At 52.6% G+C, this 16,962-nt stretch overlaps 4 protein-coding genes across 4 annotated transcripts in view; 2 read left to right on the top strand and 2 right to left on the bottom strand.

Annotated features, from left to right (window-relative positions):
• On the bottom strand, window positions 1–961 carry EAH_00018890 (hypothetical protein; the record flags this gene model as incomplete). Its single annotated transcript, XM_013397409.1, has 3 exons — window positions 1–133; window positions 418–579; window positions 741–961. The coding sequence occupies 3 exons, from the start codon at window positions 959–961 to the stop codon at window positions 1–3; spliced, it is 516 nt and encodes a 171-aa protein (XP_013252863.1).
• A 977-nt stretch (window positions 962–1,938) lies between these two features.
• Window positions 1,939–5,148, top strand: EAH_00018880 (hypothetical protein, conserved; the record flags this gene model as incomplete). Its single annotated transcript, XM_013397408.1, has 6 exons — window positions 1,939–2,047; window positions 2,519–2,776; window positions 3,112–3,222; window positions 3,822–4,120; window positions 4,378–4,486; window positions 5,087–5,148. The coding sequence occupies 6 exons, from the start codon at window positions 1,939–1,941 to the stop codon at window positions 5,146–5,148; spliced, it is 948 nt and encodes a 315-aa protein (XP_013252862.1).
• Window positions 5,149–7,055: 1,907 nt separating this feature from the next.
• EAH_00018870 (hypothetical protein, conserved) lies at window positions 7,056–13,025 on the top strand (the record flags this gene model as incomplete). The annotated part of the gene is made up of 7 exons (XM_013397407.1): window positions 7,056–7,392; window positions 7,658–8,221; window positions 8,352–8,923; window positions 9,269–10,489; window positions 11,124–11,719; window positions 12,337–12,420; window positions 12,800–13,025. The coding sequence occupies 7 exons, from the start codon at window positions 7,056–7,058 to the stop codon at window positions 13,023–13,025; spliced, it is 3,600 nt and encodes a 1,199-aa protein (XP_013252861.1).
• A 2,350-nt stretch (window positions 13,026–15,375) lies between these two features.
• The window catches only part of EAH_00018860 (hypothetical protein, conserved), a gene marked incomplete at both ends in the record, with an annotated part of 3,046 nt that continues 1,459 nt past the window's right edge, over window positions 15,376–16,962 (bottom strand). Inside the window, one exon of the mRNA XM_013397406.1 lies at window positions 15,376–16,767. Within this exon, the coding sequence (XP_013252860.1) occupies window positions 15,376–16,767 (1,392 nt within the window). The remainder of the gene's footprint in view (window positions 16,768–16,962) is intronic.

Raw genomic sequence — 16,962 nt, 5'->3', positions numbered from 1 at the left:
TCAGCGCCCTCTACTTCCACTACTGGACGCAGCCCCTACCCGGCCCAGGCTCTTGTAAGCTGCAGCCATTGCTGCTGCTGCTGCTGCTGCTGCTGCTGATGCTGGTGCTCCTTTTAGAGGAGCAGCAGCACCCCTGCAACAGCAACAGCAGCAACGCCAACAGCAGGAGCAGCAACGCCAACAGCAGCAGCAGCACACTCAGCGCACTGCTCAAGCTCCAGAATGGTAGCAGCAGCAGCAGCAGCAGCTGCAGCAGGGTGCAGCCCATTCGCAGCCGCTTCAGCAAGCAGACAATCTAGACGGGGTTAGGGTTTAGGGCTTAGGGTTTAGGGTTTAGCATGTGGCTTTAACGGCTGCTGCAGGGTTCTTCTACTGGTCAAGAGGCAAGCGGCTGCACGCTATGACGGTTTTATTCACAGAGGTTCGTCTGCTGCTGTTGCTGTTGCTGCTGTTGCTGCTGTTGCTGTTGCTGTTGCTGTTGCTGCTGTTGCTGCTGCTGTTGCCGCTGCTGTTGCTGCTGCTGTTGCTGCTGCTGCTGCTATGCCCTTGCTTCTTATAAAGACAATCGGGTTCTCATCACTGGAGCAGCTTCCTCGCTTGCCGGCGTATCTGTTTGTCTCTTTAGCTGTATCTTCTGCCTCTTATTGGGGGGAGGCTTCACTTAATGCATTTGGTGCCTCCTCAGCTGTCTCTATGTTGTGTCTTGCGCGGCGTTTGCTGTCTCCTTTGCTGGGGCTTACTCTGTCTCTTCATTCATGCGGCTCTCCGTTGGAGTCAGTTGACTGTCTGCTGCTCCCTTTGAGCTTTTTGCTGCTTGCTGCTGCTTGGGAAGGGCCTTTGTGCGAGTGTTGCAGCTGCTGCTGCTGTTGCTGCTGCTGCTGTTGTTGCTGCTGCTGCAGGGGGTGATGTCGTGTTTAATCTTCGCTACCGCCCCCTTCCGCGTTGCCGCAGCAGTCTCCATCCTGGGTGTGTATTATCTCTCTAAACGATCTGCTGCTGCTACTGCTGCAGCGTTTGCTGCTGCTGCTGCTGCTGTTGCTGTTGCTGCTGCTGCTGCTGTTGCTGTTGCTGCTGCTGCTGCTGCTGCTGGTTGGAGACACATGAACAGGGTTTGGGGCTTCTGGCTGCATGCAGGCCTTTCCTTGGGGGTGTTGCTGAGCGGCAACTTGGGGTTTCTGCCGCATCTGACTGCTGCTCTGTGTCTCTCTCTGGCTGATGATAATCTCTTAAACGTAGCAGCACCTGCTGCTGCTTCCCTGGTGAGGAGACACTCCATATGCACGCGTGGGGTGTCTGTACACCGGAGACAGAGACAATCCAGCAGCCAATCATGCATTGTTTCTGCTGCTGCGTCCGCTGCTGCTGCTGTAACGGTTGCTGCTGCTGCTTCTGTTGCTGCTGTTGTTGCTGCTGTTGCTGCTGCTGCTGTTGCTGCTGCTGCTATTAATGCTCCTGCTGCTGTTGCTGGTGCTGGTGCTGCTATTGTTGTTACTGCTGGTGGTGGTGGTGGTGCTGCTGCTTTTGCTGCTGTTGCTGTTGCTGCTGCTGCTGCTGCTGACACTGGCTGGGAACGGATCCCTTGTTGGGTGTGGAGTACGCGAGTGTATCTGGGTAGACAGGAAGTAAAGTATTTGTTTATCGATTAAAGTTTTTGTTTGCTGCTTTTATTTTTTACATGCTTTTTGCTGTATGTGCTGCCGTTCATCGCTTCTCTTCATCGCCAGTGCTGCGTGTCTCTGGTGTCTCCTTCTTTAGTTTTTGTCTCTGTCTCCTTTCTGTTTGCGGTGCAGCAGCAAACATATATAAAAACATTAATAAATAAAATAAATACTATTAATAAATAAAGTAAATACATATAAATAAATAAATAAATAAATCAATTAATAATATGTTTCTTTGCTGTCTCCTTTTCAGACATTCCTTGAGCGCTGCGCTTTGATGGCCGGCAGAATTTTCCTCTGCGTAGTCGTGGGGGTTTACTTTATGGTGAGGCAATACCAGCAGCAGCAGCAGCAGCAGCAGCAACAGCAGCAGCAACAACAGGACGGTAGCATCAACAGCATAGGCAACTGCAGCAACAGACCTGTGTCAGCAACGGCAGCAGCAATAGCAGCTGCTGTTGCAGCAGCAGTATCAGAAACAGCAGAGGCACGATAACAGTAGCGGCAACAGCAGCAGCAACAGCAACAGTGCAGAGAACCGATCTGCTGCAGCAGGTTAAGACGGGAGCCGCAGTCGCTGATGTGCTGCTGCTGCTCATTAGTGCTGCTGCTGCTGCTGCTGCTGCTGCAACGGCATGTGAATTGAGCCCTTCTTTTTCTGTGTTTTGTTTGTTTTTGCAGATATACACCGCGGGCTGTCTGAATTATTTCTGCAAGTGAGGCATTATATTATATTATCTCTTGCTCTCCGTACCCTCTCCTTGTCGCTGCCCCTGCAGCAACTGCTGCTGCTGCAGCTGTTGCTGCTGTAACTGCTGCTGCTGGAACATCTGCTGCTGCAGTTGCTGCTCATGCAGGTGCTCCTTCTCCTAATGCTGCTGCTGCTGTTGGGGCTGCTGCACCTGTTGCTGCTGCACCTGTTGCTGCTGCAACACCTGCTGCCGCGCCTGCTGCGGCAGCGACTGGTTTTGCCGGTAAAGCTGCTGCTGCGATTGGTGCTGCTGTAACTGTTGCTGCTGTCTTCAGGATTTGGATGCGGCCGACTGTCTCCGCCCCTTCGTGGGTATTGGCGCTGTGCAGGGAGCTGTCTCTTCTTTGCATCTGCAATGGCTATGGTGAGCGGCAGCAGCAACACCAGCAACCCAGCAGCTGCAGCAGCTGTAGCAGCAACCTAGCAGCTGCAGCAGCTGCAGCAGCAACCTAGCAGCTGCAGCAGGGGTCTATCATAGGGGCTGAGCGAGGATAGCAGAGGAACGAAGGATAGGACAACATGATTTATATAAAATGTAAAGGAGACGATCTCAAGAAGGAGAGATGAGAAAGACATAAATACAAATAATATAATGAGCAGAACATAAATAATATAAGGAGACAGGGGAGCAGAGGAAGGAGGAAGTGTCTCCTGAGTATTGCTTAGTGTCTCTTCTTGCTGCACGTGCTGCTGCTGCAGGCTTATTTTCTGTTGTTACAACGGGGCGTCTTGAACTTGTCTTAGAGGAGCTGCATCAGGCACCAGAGCAGCCGCCGCAGTGGAGAGAAATATGCTTCCCATATAAACCGGGTAAGGCCCTCTGCTCTGTCTCCTTTCGGGTGTCTCCTTTCAGGTGTCTCCTCTGAGGTGTCTCCTCTGACGTGTCTCCTCTGAGGTGTCTCCTCTGAGGTGTCTACTTTGGGGCGTCTCCTCTGAGGTGTCTCCTGTGGGGTGCCTCCTTTCTATCAGTTATGCGGTGTCTCCTCTTATCGCGTGGGGTGTATTGTTGTCTCCGTTCTCTTTTGCTGTTTTTTCTGTCTCCTTTCGTCTCCTTCCGGTCTCCTTGCTGCTTCTACCTTGAGAACAAAGAGGAGACACTGCACAACTAGCTTGAGAGGAGGCACAACACATACAGCTCGCTCAGAGCCCAGCCCCTGCTAGCTAGCTAGCTAGCTACCCAGCAGCGCCAGCTAGGTAGCCACCTGATAGCTAGCCAGCAGCTAGCTAGCAGGTGCAGTTGGCTAGCTACCAGTGAAGGAGAGACAGTGCATAGATACCCATGGGGCATACATACCGTTGTATGCTTTTCCGGTTGTCTGTTGAAGCAGCAACTCGTCCCGTTGCTGCTGCAGTGCTTGGGCTGATGGGCCTCTGCTGCTGCTGCTGCTGCTGCTGGCTTTGCTGCGCAGGAGAGGTGAACAGCTCTCCTCCTTGGTTGCTGTCTGGCCACTTCCCTCGCTTAGATTGGCGTCTCTGGTTTATACCCCTGCGTCTGAAGTCGGCATTGAAGGGGGCCGTAGCAGGGACTCCGCTGCAGCTGCAGCAGCAGCAGCAGCAGCAGCAAATGTCTCTCCACGCATCTTCTTCTGCTGGAGACGCCTCCGCTCAAGACGACGGGCTGCAGCTCTACCCGCCCTTCTGGCGGTCTTTCATTCATCAACTCAGCACCAGACAGCCTGCAGTGCTGCAGCTGCTAGGCCCCCAGGGAGTGAGCCCAGCCCCTCCCAGCCCTAGCTAGCTAGCAACCTAGCTAGCTAGCTAGCTAGGTTGCTAGCTAGCTAGGGCTAGGCGGACGCATCGTCTAAGTCGTCCCCCGTATTGGGTTGCCTTCTGTCGGTGATTGCCCAGACTCGCTGGCTAGTAGCTAGCTAGCTAGCTACTGGCTAGCTAGCTGCTGGGTAGGTAGCTAGCTGGCTAGCTAGCTAGGTTGGGTCTGCCTGTGTGCGCGTCTGTGCTGCTGCGCAGGAAGAGCTGAAGCAGATGCCTCCGCCCTTAGCAATGAAGGTGTCTCTCTATGACTACCGCATGACCCCTCCAGAGGGTTTACCCGCCTACGCTGCCTTCTTTCCTCAAGGTGAGGGGCTGATCTTCTTGGCAGCAACGGCTAGCTGCCAGCTAGCTAGCCACAGCTAGCTAGCTGGCTAGCCAGATACCTAGCTACTCAGATATTCAACTACTCAGCTACCAGCTAACTAGCGCCCCAGAAAACTAGCTAGCGCCCCAGATAGCTAGCAAGCTGCCCAGCTAGCCAGCTGCTCTGATAGATAGTTGCCCAACTAGCCAGAATCCCAGCTAGCTAGCTGCCCTTTTGTCTTCGTTCTGCGAACAGGGTGGACGCACCTCACGCAGCAGGAAATTCTAAAGCTTGAGGTGAGCCGATACTTAGTGCTAGCTAGTTAGCTAGCTAGCTAGCTAGCTAGCTGGCTAGCTATCTAGCTAACTAGCGTGCCTTTGGAAAGGCCTTCAGCGGCCCCCTGATCTCAAGGGGACAGCGGGCTGAGGAGACAGTTAATGCTGTGCCTCTGCTGCTTTGGTGGTATATAGTAGAGACCATGGGAGGCTGCAGGAGGTGTTGTTGCTAGGGGGGACGGTGCGTGTTGAGGGTTTTGTTCGGGTGTCTGTGGAGACAGCTGGAGTGTGGGGTGGGGTTGTTGTTACTGCTGCTGCGCTGCAGAAGGATCTGGTCCATTGGACCATTGGTCGGTGGTGGATGCGGAGGAAGCAACACGATCTTGATTTCTTTGTCTTTTCTAGCAGCTGCCCTCCATTAAAGGAGTTAAATCAGTATTAAGTTGCAGACATAAAAGAAAAGGAGACAGACATTATTCACACGGGTGGGAGACACAAACCCCTGCAGCAACTATCAGCTTCACAGAGGGGGAGCAGCAGCTGACTGTGGGGAGTTGAGGCGTACAGACAGCGGAGACACTTGCCTCCAGCTCTGTTTTCAGGGCTCTTAGGCCAGGCAGCGAAGCATAGGGGGGCCTAACAACTACCCGCTACGCCTTCATGAGATTCAGCTGTCTCCGTGGGCTGTCTAGACACCTCAGCTCCACTACAGCGGATGCCGTATAGACCTGTTATGTCTTAAGTATTCAACACTAGAAAAGACTGTTGCTGCTGCTGCTATTTCTACTTCTGTTGCTGCTGCTGCTGCTTCTTCTTCTTCTTTTGTTGCTGCTGCTGCTGTCCCCATTGCTGTTGTTGGTATTGTTACTGTTATTGCGGTTGGTATTGCTGCTGCTGGTGTTGCTGCTGCTGGTGTTGCTGCTGCTGGTGTTGCTGCTGCCTTCGGACGGCATTTCTTGGCTTTCTACAGCCGTTGCTTTTTATAAGAAAGCATTTCCTCTTGCTAGGCAGCAAAGAGAGTGTATATACTGCAAGCATCTCAACATGGAGCTGTACGTACAGCCCAGCAGTGCCTAACCTTTCGGGGCTGTACGTAGCCCTTTGGCTCCCCCTTATGTAGCAGCGTACTCAGAGACCCCCGGCGAACCCCTAGGGGGCCCCTTGGGAGCCCCTAGGAGGCCCCCTTCGAGCCCCGAGGGGGCCCCTCTGCGAGCCCCTAAGGGGCCCCTAAGGGGCCCCTAAGGGGCCCCTAAGGGGCCCCTAGTGGGCTCTTCTTGGGTGCCCTGTTCCTTGTAGGAGGCTGGCATGCAGCCGCTGCAAGGTGAGGCAGCACTGAGAGCGTGAGGCGGCTGCTGCTGAGGTGTAGACCTCTGAAGAACAGAGAGGGTAAGGGAGCTGCTTTGCAGCAGAGTTAAGTAGAGATAGAAGCACAAGCAAAGACAGAGAGAGATAGAAACAGCAACAAAAGAAAAGAATAAAGCCTCTATCTGCAAGAGACTCAAACTAAACTTAACTCATTTGCATATTTATTTTTTCTGAACTTATGAGCCCAGAGGAGAGGTCCCGGGTTCGATTCCCCCTCTCGATTATAAACAAAAACTTAAATGAAAAATAAACAAAATATTAATTATAAGCCTCTTCCCTATTTAATTTCCCCCTTCATTATCTTAATATCCGTGCAAACCACTCACAGCAGGGGCCCCCTAGGGGGCCCCCTGAGGGGGCCCCCCTAGGGGGCCCCTCTGGGGCCCTTTTATGATGAAGCTAGCTGCTGAGGAGGCCTATGAGACTGTAAGAAAAAGAAAAGCGTAGAAGATTCTTCTTAGTTTCATTTGGAGGCCCCAGTAGCTCGACTGTGGATTTATATATATTCAATTTTACCTTCTGCAGCTTGCTGCTAAGGGGCCCCTTCTCCTAATATCAATAAAGCTTTTGTAGGGGGGGCTGCAGCATCTCTGAGATAATAGAGAGAGCTGTAAGGTACAAGGAGAGCCACAGGAAGCCAGTTAATCAGAGCAGCAATCATTAACAACAGGGGACGCTCTGCTTCGCTTCGCAGCGAATCCTGCTGCTGTTGTTGTTGCTGCTGCTGCTGCATGTGCAGCTGCAATTCTCGTCTGCAACCAGCAGGCCAAGCCTCTGTCGACCCTACCTGCGTCAGGGACCCTGCAGGGGCCCCCTTCAGGGGCCCCCCTCAGGGGCCCCCCACAGGGGCCCCCTTTGGGGGCCCTTGCAGGGGCCCCCTCCCTAAAAACTCCTATTTGTTTCATGCTAAGTAACGAAGCTGCGCTACTATGAAGTATAAAGAAGGTACAGGGGCCCCCTTGCCTGTGGAGGGAGTAGGGGGGCCCCCCATTGCTCTCTCTTGCGGTCTCTTAGACTGTGCTGCTGCTCTGCATCACGCTGGCCCCTTCCTGACAGCTGGAGATTTGCTGCGGCTGTGCTGCTGCTGCTGCTTGCTGCAGCAGCAGCAGCAAAAGGGGGGCCTCTTGTTCTCCGCTCTTGAAGCTGCCCTCGCCAGGCTCCTCCACAGCCCCAGAGCTCGTGCAGACCTCTTAAAGGAATTCGTTTACATCAACTGCTGCTCTTTGGGGCCCCCTCTTTGCTTTAAGAAGCCTCATCAGCCCCCAAGTAGGCAGCAGAGATGCGCATCAGTGCTGGTGCTGCTGTCGTTGCAGCAGCAGCAGCAGCAGCAGCAGCAGCAGCAACAGCAGCTTCTGCCTTTGCATGCTCTCTGAATTTCTGCTGCTGCTGTGTTGCTGCTGTGTTGCTTCTGCGGGGTATGCATCTTTTCGCTGCTGCGCTTGCTGCTGTTGCTGCTCGGCTCTGTGGTGCTGCTGCTGCTTAGCGGGTTTTGCTGCTGCATGTAGTTCTGCTTCGTGTGGTATCTGTGCAGGCTGCTGCTGCTGTTCCAACAGCGTAGCCGGAGGGGGCGCTGCAGCAGCAGCATCAGCGACTGCAGCAACTGCAGCAGCTGCAGCAGCAGACAGGAAGCGACTGAGGTCAGACTTACAAGACTTAAGGGGTTCAACCCCTCATCAAGGAGACACCCTATCGATTTGCTGCAGGGCCCTTCAGCTGTCTCCGAATCCCCCTCAGCTGTCATTGCAGCAGCTTGCTTCTTTCTTTCTACGCTTGAGGCGCTGCTGGAGGCTCATAGGCACAAACGCAGCCCCAGCAGCAGCAGCAGCAGCAACAGCAGCAGCAGCAGCAGCAAGAGCAAGCTCGGATTCAGCCTCCCTACGGATCCTGCCGTTTGTGGGGCCGCACAGTGGGGAGGCAGAGGCATCCGATGCAGCATCAGCTGCTGCACAACCTGCAGCAATATCAGCAGCAGCAGAAAAAGCTGCTGCTGCTGCAACTGCTGCTGCTGCAGAGGGTTCGCTGGCCGTTGAAAGCTTAGGGGCCCTTCAGTGGGACTGGAGCGAAGCGGAGGATTGTCTCCTTGTCTCTAGGGGGGGTGAGCTGTTGCTGCTGCTGCTGTACCTGTTGTTGTTTTTGCTGCTGCTGCTGCTACTGCTGCTGTCACTCCTGTTGCTGCTGCTGTGGCTGGGCATATCAGGTGATGGTCTCTGCGTTTGTTGTGTCAGGGAGTTGGTGCTTCGTTTTGCAGCAAAGGGAGAGCGGAGTGTTTGTTTACCAGCCGCTTCTCTTTCCTGCTGCTGCTGTTGCTGCGGTTGCTGCTGCCCCTCCAAGTAGTACTCCTGCTGCTGCAGGAAGCAGGGCTGCTGCTGCTCCTTCAGCAGCTGCAGCAAAGTCTTGTGAGGCAAAAGCATTCGAGCCGCAGCCACGCAATGTCTCGTACAGTAGTTCTGTCCCCAGGAGCATCAGTTGCAGCAACAGCAGCAGCAGCAGCAGCAGCAGCTGTGCGTTACCCCTAATAGCAGAGCTGCCTCCCCGTGGTGCGAGTAAGTTCTCGCAGCAGCATCAGCGCCATCAAGGTCCCCACCGCCTCGACAAGGTGCCACAGCAGCAGCAACATCAGCAGCAACAGCAGCAACAGCAGCAGCAGCAGCAGCAGCACCACATGCTTCGGCTAGTGCTGCAACGTAGCGTTTCCGTGCATGAAGATCCTTCACTGTGGTCGCGGGCCCCCCCTCAACTTTGCGAGTGCTCAGGGCGCGTGGCTGTCCCCTTGTGGGGACCTGGAGAGACACCCCAAGTAAGCGAACAGCAAAGCAACTGCTGCACCAGCAGCAGAAGCAGCGTCAGCTGCAGCAGCAGCAGAAGCGGCGTCAGCAGCAGTAGCAGCAACGAACAAAGATGTGATAATAGCTGCAGCAGAACCTGCAGCTCGATGCAGCAGCAAAGCTGCCGCAACTTGCCGCGCCAGCAGCAACTGCAGCAGCAGCAGCAGCAGCAGCAGTTACCACACCTACACGCCTTCCGGTGTCCCTGTACACTGTGGGCGTTGTTTTGCTTCACTTGTCTCCTGCCATTGTCCTTATTTCTGCTGCTGCCGTTGCTGCTGCTGTTGCTGCTGCTGCTGCTGCTGCTGCTGCTTCAGATCTTCAGCTGGAGCCCCATTTACCCCCACCGCCTTCGCCGCCGCTCTTTTAGGAACCTCCACAGCCTCACAGTTGCTGCACTGCCGGTGTATCGTCACCATAGCAGCAGCAGCAGCAGCAGCAGCTGCTGCTGCTGCTGCAGGAAGCAGCCTCCTGTGGAGCTTCTGCTCGTTGGCCAGGGACGGGCGCTGCAGGTGGTGGTGCCGGAGACACTCGAAGTGCTGCCGACGGCGCTTCTCACCAGCCGCCCCGCAATGCAGCAGCAGCAACAACAGCAGCAGCAGCAGCTGCTGCAGCAGGAACAGCAGCAGCAAGGGGAGCACTGGAAGCTACGAAAAAGTTTGTCTCTGCCGTTTGCATACAACGGGTATATACTGTTAGTCTCGCGCAGGTATCTCGTTGCCCTCCCCAGGTTCTGTTTGGGGGCAGCTCATCAAACAGCATCTTCCTATGAAGACAGCAGCAGCAGCAGCAGCAGTAGCAACAGCAGCCGCAGCAGCAGCGACCTTAGCAGCAGCAGCCGCAGTAACAGCGAAACTGACAGCAGCAGCGAGAGCAGCCGCAGCAGGGGATCACCTCCTGGTAGCAGCACTGAAGAGGGCCTTGCGAGCAGCAGCAGCAGGAGAGGCATGCCCAGCAGCAACAGAGGCAGCAGCAGCAACAGCAGCAGCAGCAGCAGCAGCAGCGATGGTGAAGAAGACGATTTTCCTGTAGAGCTCTCTGAGGAGACTGCGAGACTGCGCGGCCCTCAGGGTCGCATGTGGCGCCTACGAGCTCCCTACTGCAGCAGAAGGCACAGCAGCAGCAGCAACAGCAGCAGTAGCAGCAGTTGCAGTTGCAGTTGCAGTTGCTCTACGAATGGCACCGACAGCAGAAGTAACAACGGGACTCCCGGCAGCAAATGCTGCTGCTGCAGTGTCTCTAATCGGCGCAGCGCAGCAGCAGCAGCTAGCAGCAGCAAACGTTTGCTGCTGCAGTCTCCCTATCTGCATGTTGGGCGTCCCTCCACCATTAGCACGGGGGATGTTGGGGTCTCCGCAGGCTGTCTCTCTGTACGTTTTGTCTCTAAACCCTCAGCAATGGCAGCAGCAGCTGCTGCAGCTGCTGCTGACTACCTCCCGCACCTGCTGTCTCCATCTGTGCCAGTGCTGCAGCAGCTGCAGCTGCAGCAGCTGCCAGTGCTGCAGCTGCTGCAGCGCAGAGGGGCAGCAGCAAGACCTGTGAGGCGCTTGCTTTCGTCACTTCTGACTTACTACTTCTGGTGCTGCTGCTGCTGTTGCTGCTGCTGCTGTTGCTGCTGCTGCTGCAGGGTCCGTGGCTGTGCTTCGGGTTTGAGGACTCCCTGATAATACACTGTCTCTGTCTCTTTAAACGGAGACGGGAGAGAGAAAATGTCTCCTCTGTGTACAGACAGCACTGGCAAAGGAGACCCAAGTGTCTCCTAAAGCTGATGAAGACAAAGGCGGTGGCTCGCTCTCTTGAGGGGTGAGACCCTCTCATATCTATTAAGGACTTATGCTGCTGCTGCTGCTGCTGCAGCTACTGCAGCGACGGCGTGCAGCAGCAGCAGCAAAAGCAGCAGCTGCGGTACCCTGCTGCTGCTGCAACAGCAGCGGCTACGGGAGGGCTGTCCAGCCACTTGGGCATTCTGCTGCTGGGACCCATATGATGCTGCACCTTGCATGTTTGCTGCTGCTTTTGCTGCTCTCTGTGTTGTTGCTGTTGCTGCTTCTGTCCTTCGTGCTGCTTATGTTGTTTTGTTTCTGCTGTGCTGCTTGTGCTGCTGCTGCTGCTGTTGCTGTTGCATCACGAAGGGAATGCCAAGCAGGCGTTGCTGCTTTAGACTGCCGCCAGGTGTCTCTAGCGACGTGCATGCGTCTCTTGGGTCTCCACAAACCGGAGCAGCAGCTGCAGCAGCAGCAGCAGCAGCTGCAGCAGCAGAGAGGCCTACTATTTGAGGGACAAGAGCGGCAAGGAGCAGGTGCTTCTTTCGGAGACAGTGGTTCTGTGCTTCTCATTGCTGCTGCACTGTCGCTAGGCAGTCTCCTTTGTGGGGTCCTCGCCCCAGCTGGCTCGCTGCCTCAACCCCGCAAGCAGCAGCAAACCAGCGGAAGTATTGCTGCTGCTGCTTCTGCTGCTGCTTCTGCTGCTTCTGGCTGGGACGGGGAGCAGCAGCGCGTGGGTGAGCAAAGCCTCGCTGCTGCTGCTGCTTCTGCTGCGGAGGGAGACCCTGGGATCGTGTGGGAGACGATCCCCGTGCGGAGGAATGGGGGGGAGGAGCGCTGGGAGTTTGTGCTGCTGTGGTTGAGGCAGCAGCCAGCAGCAACAGATGCAGCAATAGATGCAGCAGGAGGTGCAGCAGCAGCAGCAGCAGCAGCAGATGCAGCAGCAAGAAGGCGGTGGGAACGCGTGGAGCTTCGGCTGTCTTCAGGGACTCTCATCTGCAACAGGTAAGGAGACAAAATGTGCTGCCTGCCTCCTTTTGCTTCTTCTCTTTTTGTCTCTAAAAGCAGAGACAGAGACAGCACACAAAGGAGAGACAGAGACAGGAAGACAGCAAGACAAAGAGAGATACAGCAAAACAGAGACAGAGACATCAAAACAGAGACAGAGACATCACAGCAGAGACAGAGACAGAGACGGAGACAGACAGAGAGACATATACAGCAAAGCAGACGGAGACAGAGACAGAGACAGCTAGGCAGCAGCAGACATACCAAGACACCTACAGAGACAAACGACGAACGTAAAACTACACACCTAACTACACAAAGAAAGAGAGATAAGAAGGAAGAAACGGAGACAGAAAGAGACAGACAGAGACAGCAAGATAGAAGCAGAGACAGACAGAGACAGCAACAGAGACGTAAAGGCAGCAACGGAGACACCAAGACAGACAAAGGAAGAAACAGAGACAGTCAGACAGCAACAGAGACACAGAGACAACAGAGACAGATATACACCAGAGGAGACAGAGGTCTTGCTTCGGAGACAGGGACATGTGTAAGGAGACACTCAGGAGACAAAGACAGCACTTTGCTGCTTTCTTCTTGCATGCGCCCTGCAGCGCCTCTGCCGCACAAGTATTTGATTTCCGGACGGGGCGCCGCCTGCTGCAGCAAGGAGACTATCAGGCTTTAGGTGAGTTGAGGTCAGGAGACACCGCAGCAAACAAACGAGTGCTGCTGCTGCTGCTGCTGCTGCTGCTTTAGCTGCTAAAGCAGGCTCACTGCAGCAGAGGAACGTTCTGATGCTGTTTTTGTTGCTGCTGCTGCGCTGTGCTCGCTGCAGCAACAGATGGAAGCGGCTCTCGTCTAGTGGGGATTACAGCAGCGCCGCAGCAGCACGTGCAGGTGACTGTCTCTTTGCTGCTATTTGCTGTCTGCTGCTGCTGTTCTGCTGCTTCACTGCTATTGCAATAGCATCGCTAGGGCAAGTAGCTCCTCATATTGCTGCGGCAGCACTTCTGTTGCTGCTGCTGCTGCTGCTATCCCGTCACTGCTGCCGTGCTGCTGCTGCTGCTGCTGCAGGTGCTTAATACGGCTCTCCGAAAGCCGCTTCCCCCAGCAGCTGTATGCCGAAGCATGCAGCAAACACAGCAGCAGAAGCAGCAGCAGCAGCAGCAGACCTGGTGGAGGTCCTGTGACGGCTGTGGGGATGCATGCGGTATCTGGCGCATGTCTTCTTGCTGCTGCGGCACTTGCTGCTGCAACAGCAGCAGCGTCAGTGCTGCCAACGGGAGCTGCTGTTGTGTAAGCAACAACAACAGCAGCAGCAACAGTAGCAGCAGCAACAGCAGCAGCAGCGAGTGTACTTCCGCTGGTGTTTGGTGGTGAGTCTTCCTCTTTTTCATGGTACCGCATAATAACACGATAGAGTCTTCAGGACCTGCTGCTGCTGCTGCTGTTGTTGCTGCTGCTGCTCTTGCTGCTGCTTGTTGTTGCTGCTGCATGCTTTTGCTGCTGGTGCCTGCTGCTGCTTGTCCCTTTGCTGCAGCTCTGGATTCTGCGCGGCGAGACATTTAGCTGCTGCAGGGCACAGCTAGTGTGTGTCTCCTTGGGGTCTCTTCTCATCCAGGAGACAGCAGCAGCAGCAGCACAATCAGCAGCAGCAAAAGAAGCCTTCCATAGCAGCAGAACCGACCTCCTGAGCCGCTGCATTATATATTTTATAATAATATTCGCCCCACACCATCACCTGCAGCAGCTGGAGACCTCCATTTGTTTGCTGCTGCTGCTGCTGCTGCTGAGTGTCCTTCTTCAGCTTTTTCGAGGGGTTGTCTTTGACTTGGAAACGCATATATAAATATATAATATATACAATATATATATATATATATATTAATATATAAATATATAATACATATTTATCATATACGCACATATATATATATATATATATATTTAGGGTTAGGCAAATACTTATTCATATATATAGGTAGGGGTAGGTATCTATTTATTCATATATATATATATATATATACATATATATACATATACATATACATATACATATACATATACATATGCATATATATATATATATATGTATATATATATATATATATATACATATATATATATATATATTATATGTTACGGCAGAGACAGACGCAGTGGAGACAGGAGACGGCGCTACAGGCTAAAGAAATGCAGCACAAATATAACCCCACAGATAAAACTGCAAAAGGAGACACCTTCATAGAATGAGTAGTTGAGGGAGACAGACACTCAGAGACACTGCAACGGTCTCGGAGACACTGCTAACAGCCCTTGCAGCAGCAGCAACAGCAGCTGCAGCAGTAACAGCAGCAGCAGCAGGAACAGTGGTTGCTGCTGCCGCAGCGCTCGCTGCATCTCCTCTTCGTGTTTGATACAGGCGGCTGCAAAGGAGACAAGGGACAGAGCCCCCTGTCTCCTTTGCAGTGTCTCTGTCTCTGCTACATCCCAGCTACTAATCAATCAAACCAACGGACCCTAAAAGTAAAACTCTCCTCCGTCTCTGTCTGGGGCAGCAGTAAGTTGAGGGAGAGCCCTCTCAGCTCCCCTGCTGCAGCAGCAGCAACTGCTGCTGCTGCTGCTGCTGTTGCAAAGGGGTTAACAGCAGCGGTGTCTGCAGCAGCAGGGCCAAAGGCTGAGTCTTACCCTCTGCGTACACCACAGAGGGCATTGACTGCTTCGTGCTGCTACTGCATAAAAAGGTATTATGGGGCATGCAGATACAGCAGCAGCAGCAGGAGCCGAGCTGCTGCAGCAGCTGCTGCTACTTTCTGGCGCAGCAGCACTGCAGGACTGCGTGAATAGTATAGGTCTCTTAAAAATGAAGAGACAGCAGCTTCGTACTGTCTCCTTTGTCGTCTGCTGGTGTCTTAAGAGACCCCATTTGCTGCTATGCATTCTCTACGATGGAGACACCGCCCGTGCTGCTGCAGCGGCGCATACGGGTTGGGGTGTATCGTCAGTTTATGAATTTAAGTGTAATGAATTCAAGTGTATGCCTGTCTTAGTCTCGGGGTGTATAATCAGCTCGTGAATTCAAGTGTATGTCTGTCTTAGTCTTGGGGTTTATAACATGCATATTATATTAATTTGCATGTCTGTCTATGCCTTGATTTAGTCTTGGGGTGTATAATCAACTAATGAATGCATGCGTCCGTCAGTATTAGCTTTGGGGTGTATATATGTTATTTAATTTGCGTGTATACCTGTCTTACCCTTAGAGTGTATAATAATGAGTTAATTAGTCTACTTGTCTGTCTGTCTTAGTCTTGGGGTGTATAATGATGTTAGCATTATTAATATTACAATAATATCAATCCACCTCCGTGTCTTCGTCTTGGGGTGATATACACTATATATAAATGCACATATATATATATATATCTATAAACGAGTAAATGAGTAAATTATGTATATATACAAACATACACACACACATATATATATAATAGTTTAATTGGGGTGTATATTAAAGCTCGTCATGCAGTGAAGACATTTCTTCAAGTTCTTCATGAGCTAGCAGCTCTTCAGGGATCTTATATACATATGTATATATACATATGTATATATATATATAGACTTATATAATAGTTTAATTGGGGTGTATATTAAAGCTCGTCATGCAGTGAAGACATTTCTTCAAGTTCTTCATGAGCTAGCAGCTCTTCAGGTGTCATAGGTCTTGTGCCTCTAACGACATGGCGGCTGAAGATGTCTCCGATGCCTCTAGGCATTGTGGGGTCTCCTTCATCTAATTCTTGAAGCTCTTCTCTTTCTATCCATAGATGGTCTTCTACATGATGCCAGTCATAATCTATCCAGTCTATCTCCATTAAATCATCCGCACTGATGCTGCTGCTGCTGCTGCTGCTGTTGCTGCTGCTGCTGCTGCTGGGTTGGTCGCTTACGTTGACGTATTCGTTAAATATCTTCTTCGTTCCTTTTACAGTCCTTTCCATTCTATGAAAGGAGACAGGGGTTATTGCATGCACAAGAAGATGATGATAATCTGCAGGTCTCTCTTGATGCAAGCCTCTTGCATGCAGCAGAGGCAGCTGCAGCTGCTGCGCCCACAAGCCTAAAATCATATCATCTGCACTGCCGTCTGCTGTACATCTGCACCGCCCGCTGTCTATACACTCCACTAGCAGCTTAACTGCTGCACGATCTAGAACAACCCCGCCTCCCATTGTTGCATATTCATTTCCAGATGAAGACTTGCTGTCTCCTCCTGTTAAGCTATACCCATATCTCTCTCCTAAATATAAAGGAGAGACAGCTTCTAAAGGCCGAGGCCCTCCGTGCCCGTACAGCTGAGAGACAGCAGTAAGCTGTGCAGAGGTATATTTACTATCTTTCAGTGGCGTTGCTGCAGACCTTCCTGCTGCTGCTGCTGCTGCTGCTGCTGCAGGTCCTTCTGCTGCAGCAACTTCTGATAGATAGACTCGAATATCTTTAGCTAGCTGACGATAGCCAGGCCAATGTGCTCTGTATCCATGGGCGTCTCCAAGGAGACTGGCAGTGAAGCCCCTAGCAGGGACAGGGGGTTGTAGAGTTAGAGACAGTAAATCTAAGAGATGTCGGAAGTTAATAAGCGTATCATCATCAACAATAATAAGAAAGCGGCGTGAAGAATGCTGCTCTAAAAGAAAATCTTTCAATACAAGCTGCAGCCGAGCACAGAGACCTTCCTTCCCGGCCGGCACACCAGCTGCAGCAGCACCTGCATCTGCTGCATCAGCAGTTGTAGCTGTAGGAGACAGAGCTTCAATGCCTTGCTTGGGGTCTGCAACGTCCGAGAGGAAGCGAATAGATAGATGCTTGTATGTCTCCTTTATATGCTGCTGCTCCTGCTCGCTAGAGCCCTCTATTGAGTAGCCACCGTACATGTGCTGCTGCGCCTGCTGCTGCAGCACTTCACGTGAAGCCCACAAACTCCGCAGCAGCGGCAAACGTGCTGCGTGGTTAGCAGAGTGCGTCTTCACTACCACCATCACGTCCTGCAACAGCAGCAGCAACAGCAACAGCAGCAGAATCAGCAGCAGAAACAGCAGCAACAGCAGCAGGAGCAGAAGCAGCACGAGCAGCATTAGCAGATAGACAGATATAGACATACACATACATATATACTATATGTATACTATATATATATATCATATAAATAAACATATATATATCATATAAATAAACATATA

This window comes from Eimeria acervulina, genomic scaffold (genome assembly GCF_000499425.1).
Source record: "Eimeria acervulina Houghton genomic scaffold, Eah_scaff125, whole genome shotgun sequence".
NCBI lineage: Eukaryota > Apicomplexa > Conoidasida > Eucoccidiorida > Eimeriidae > Eimeria > Eimeria acervulina.
The sequence above is the reverse complement of the archived record's forward strand: the minus strand, read 5'-3'. Positions and strand labels throughout refer to the sequence as shown.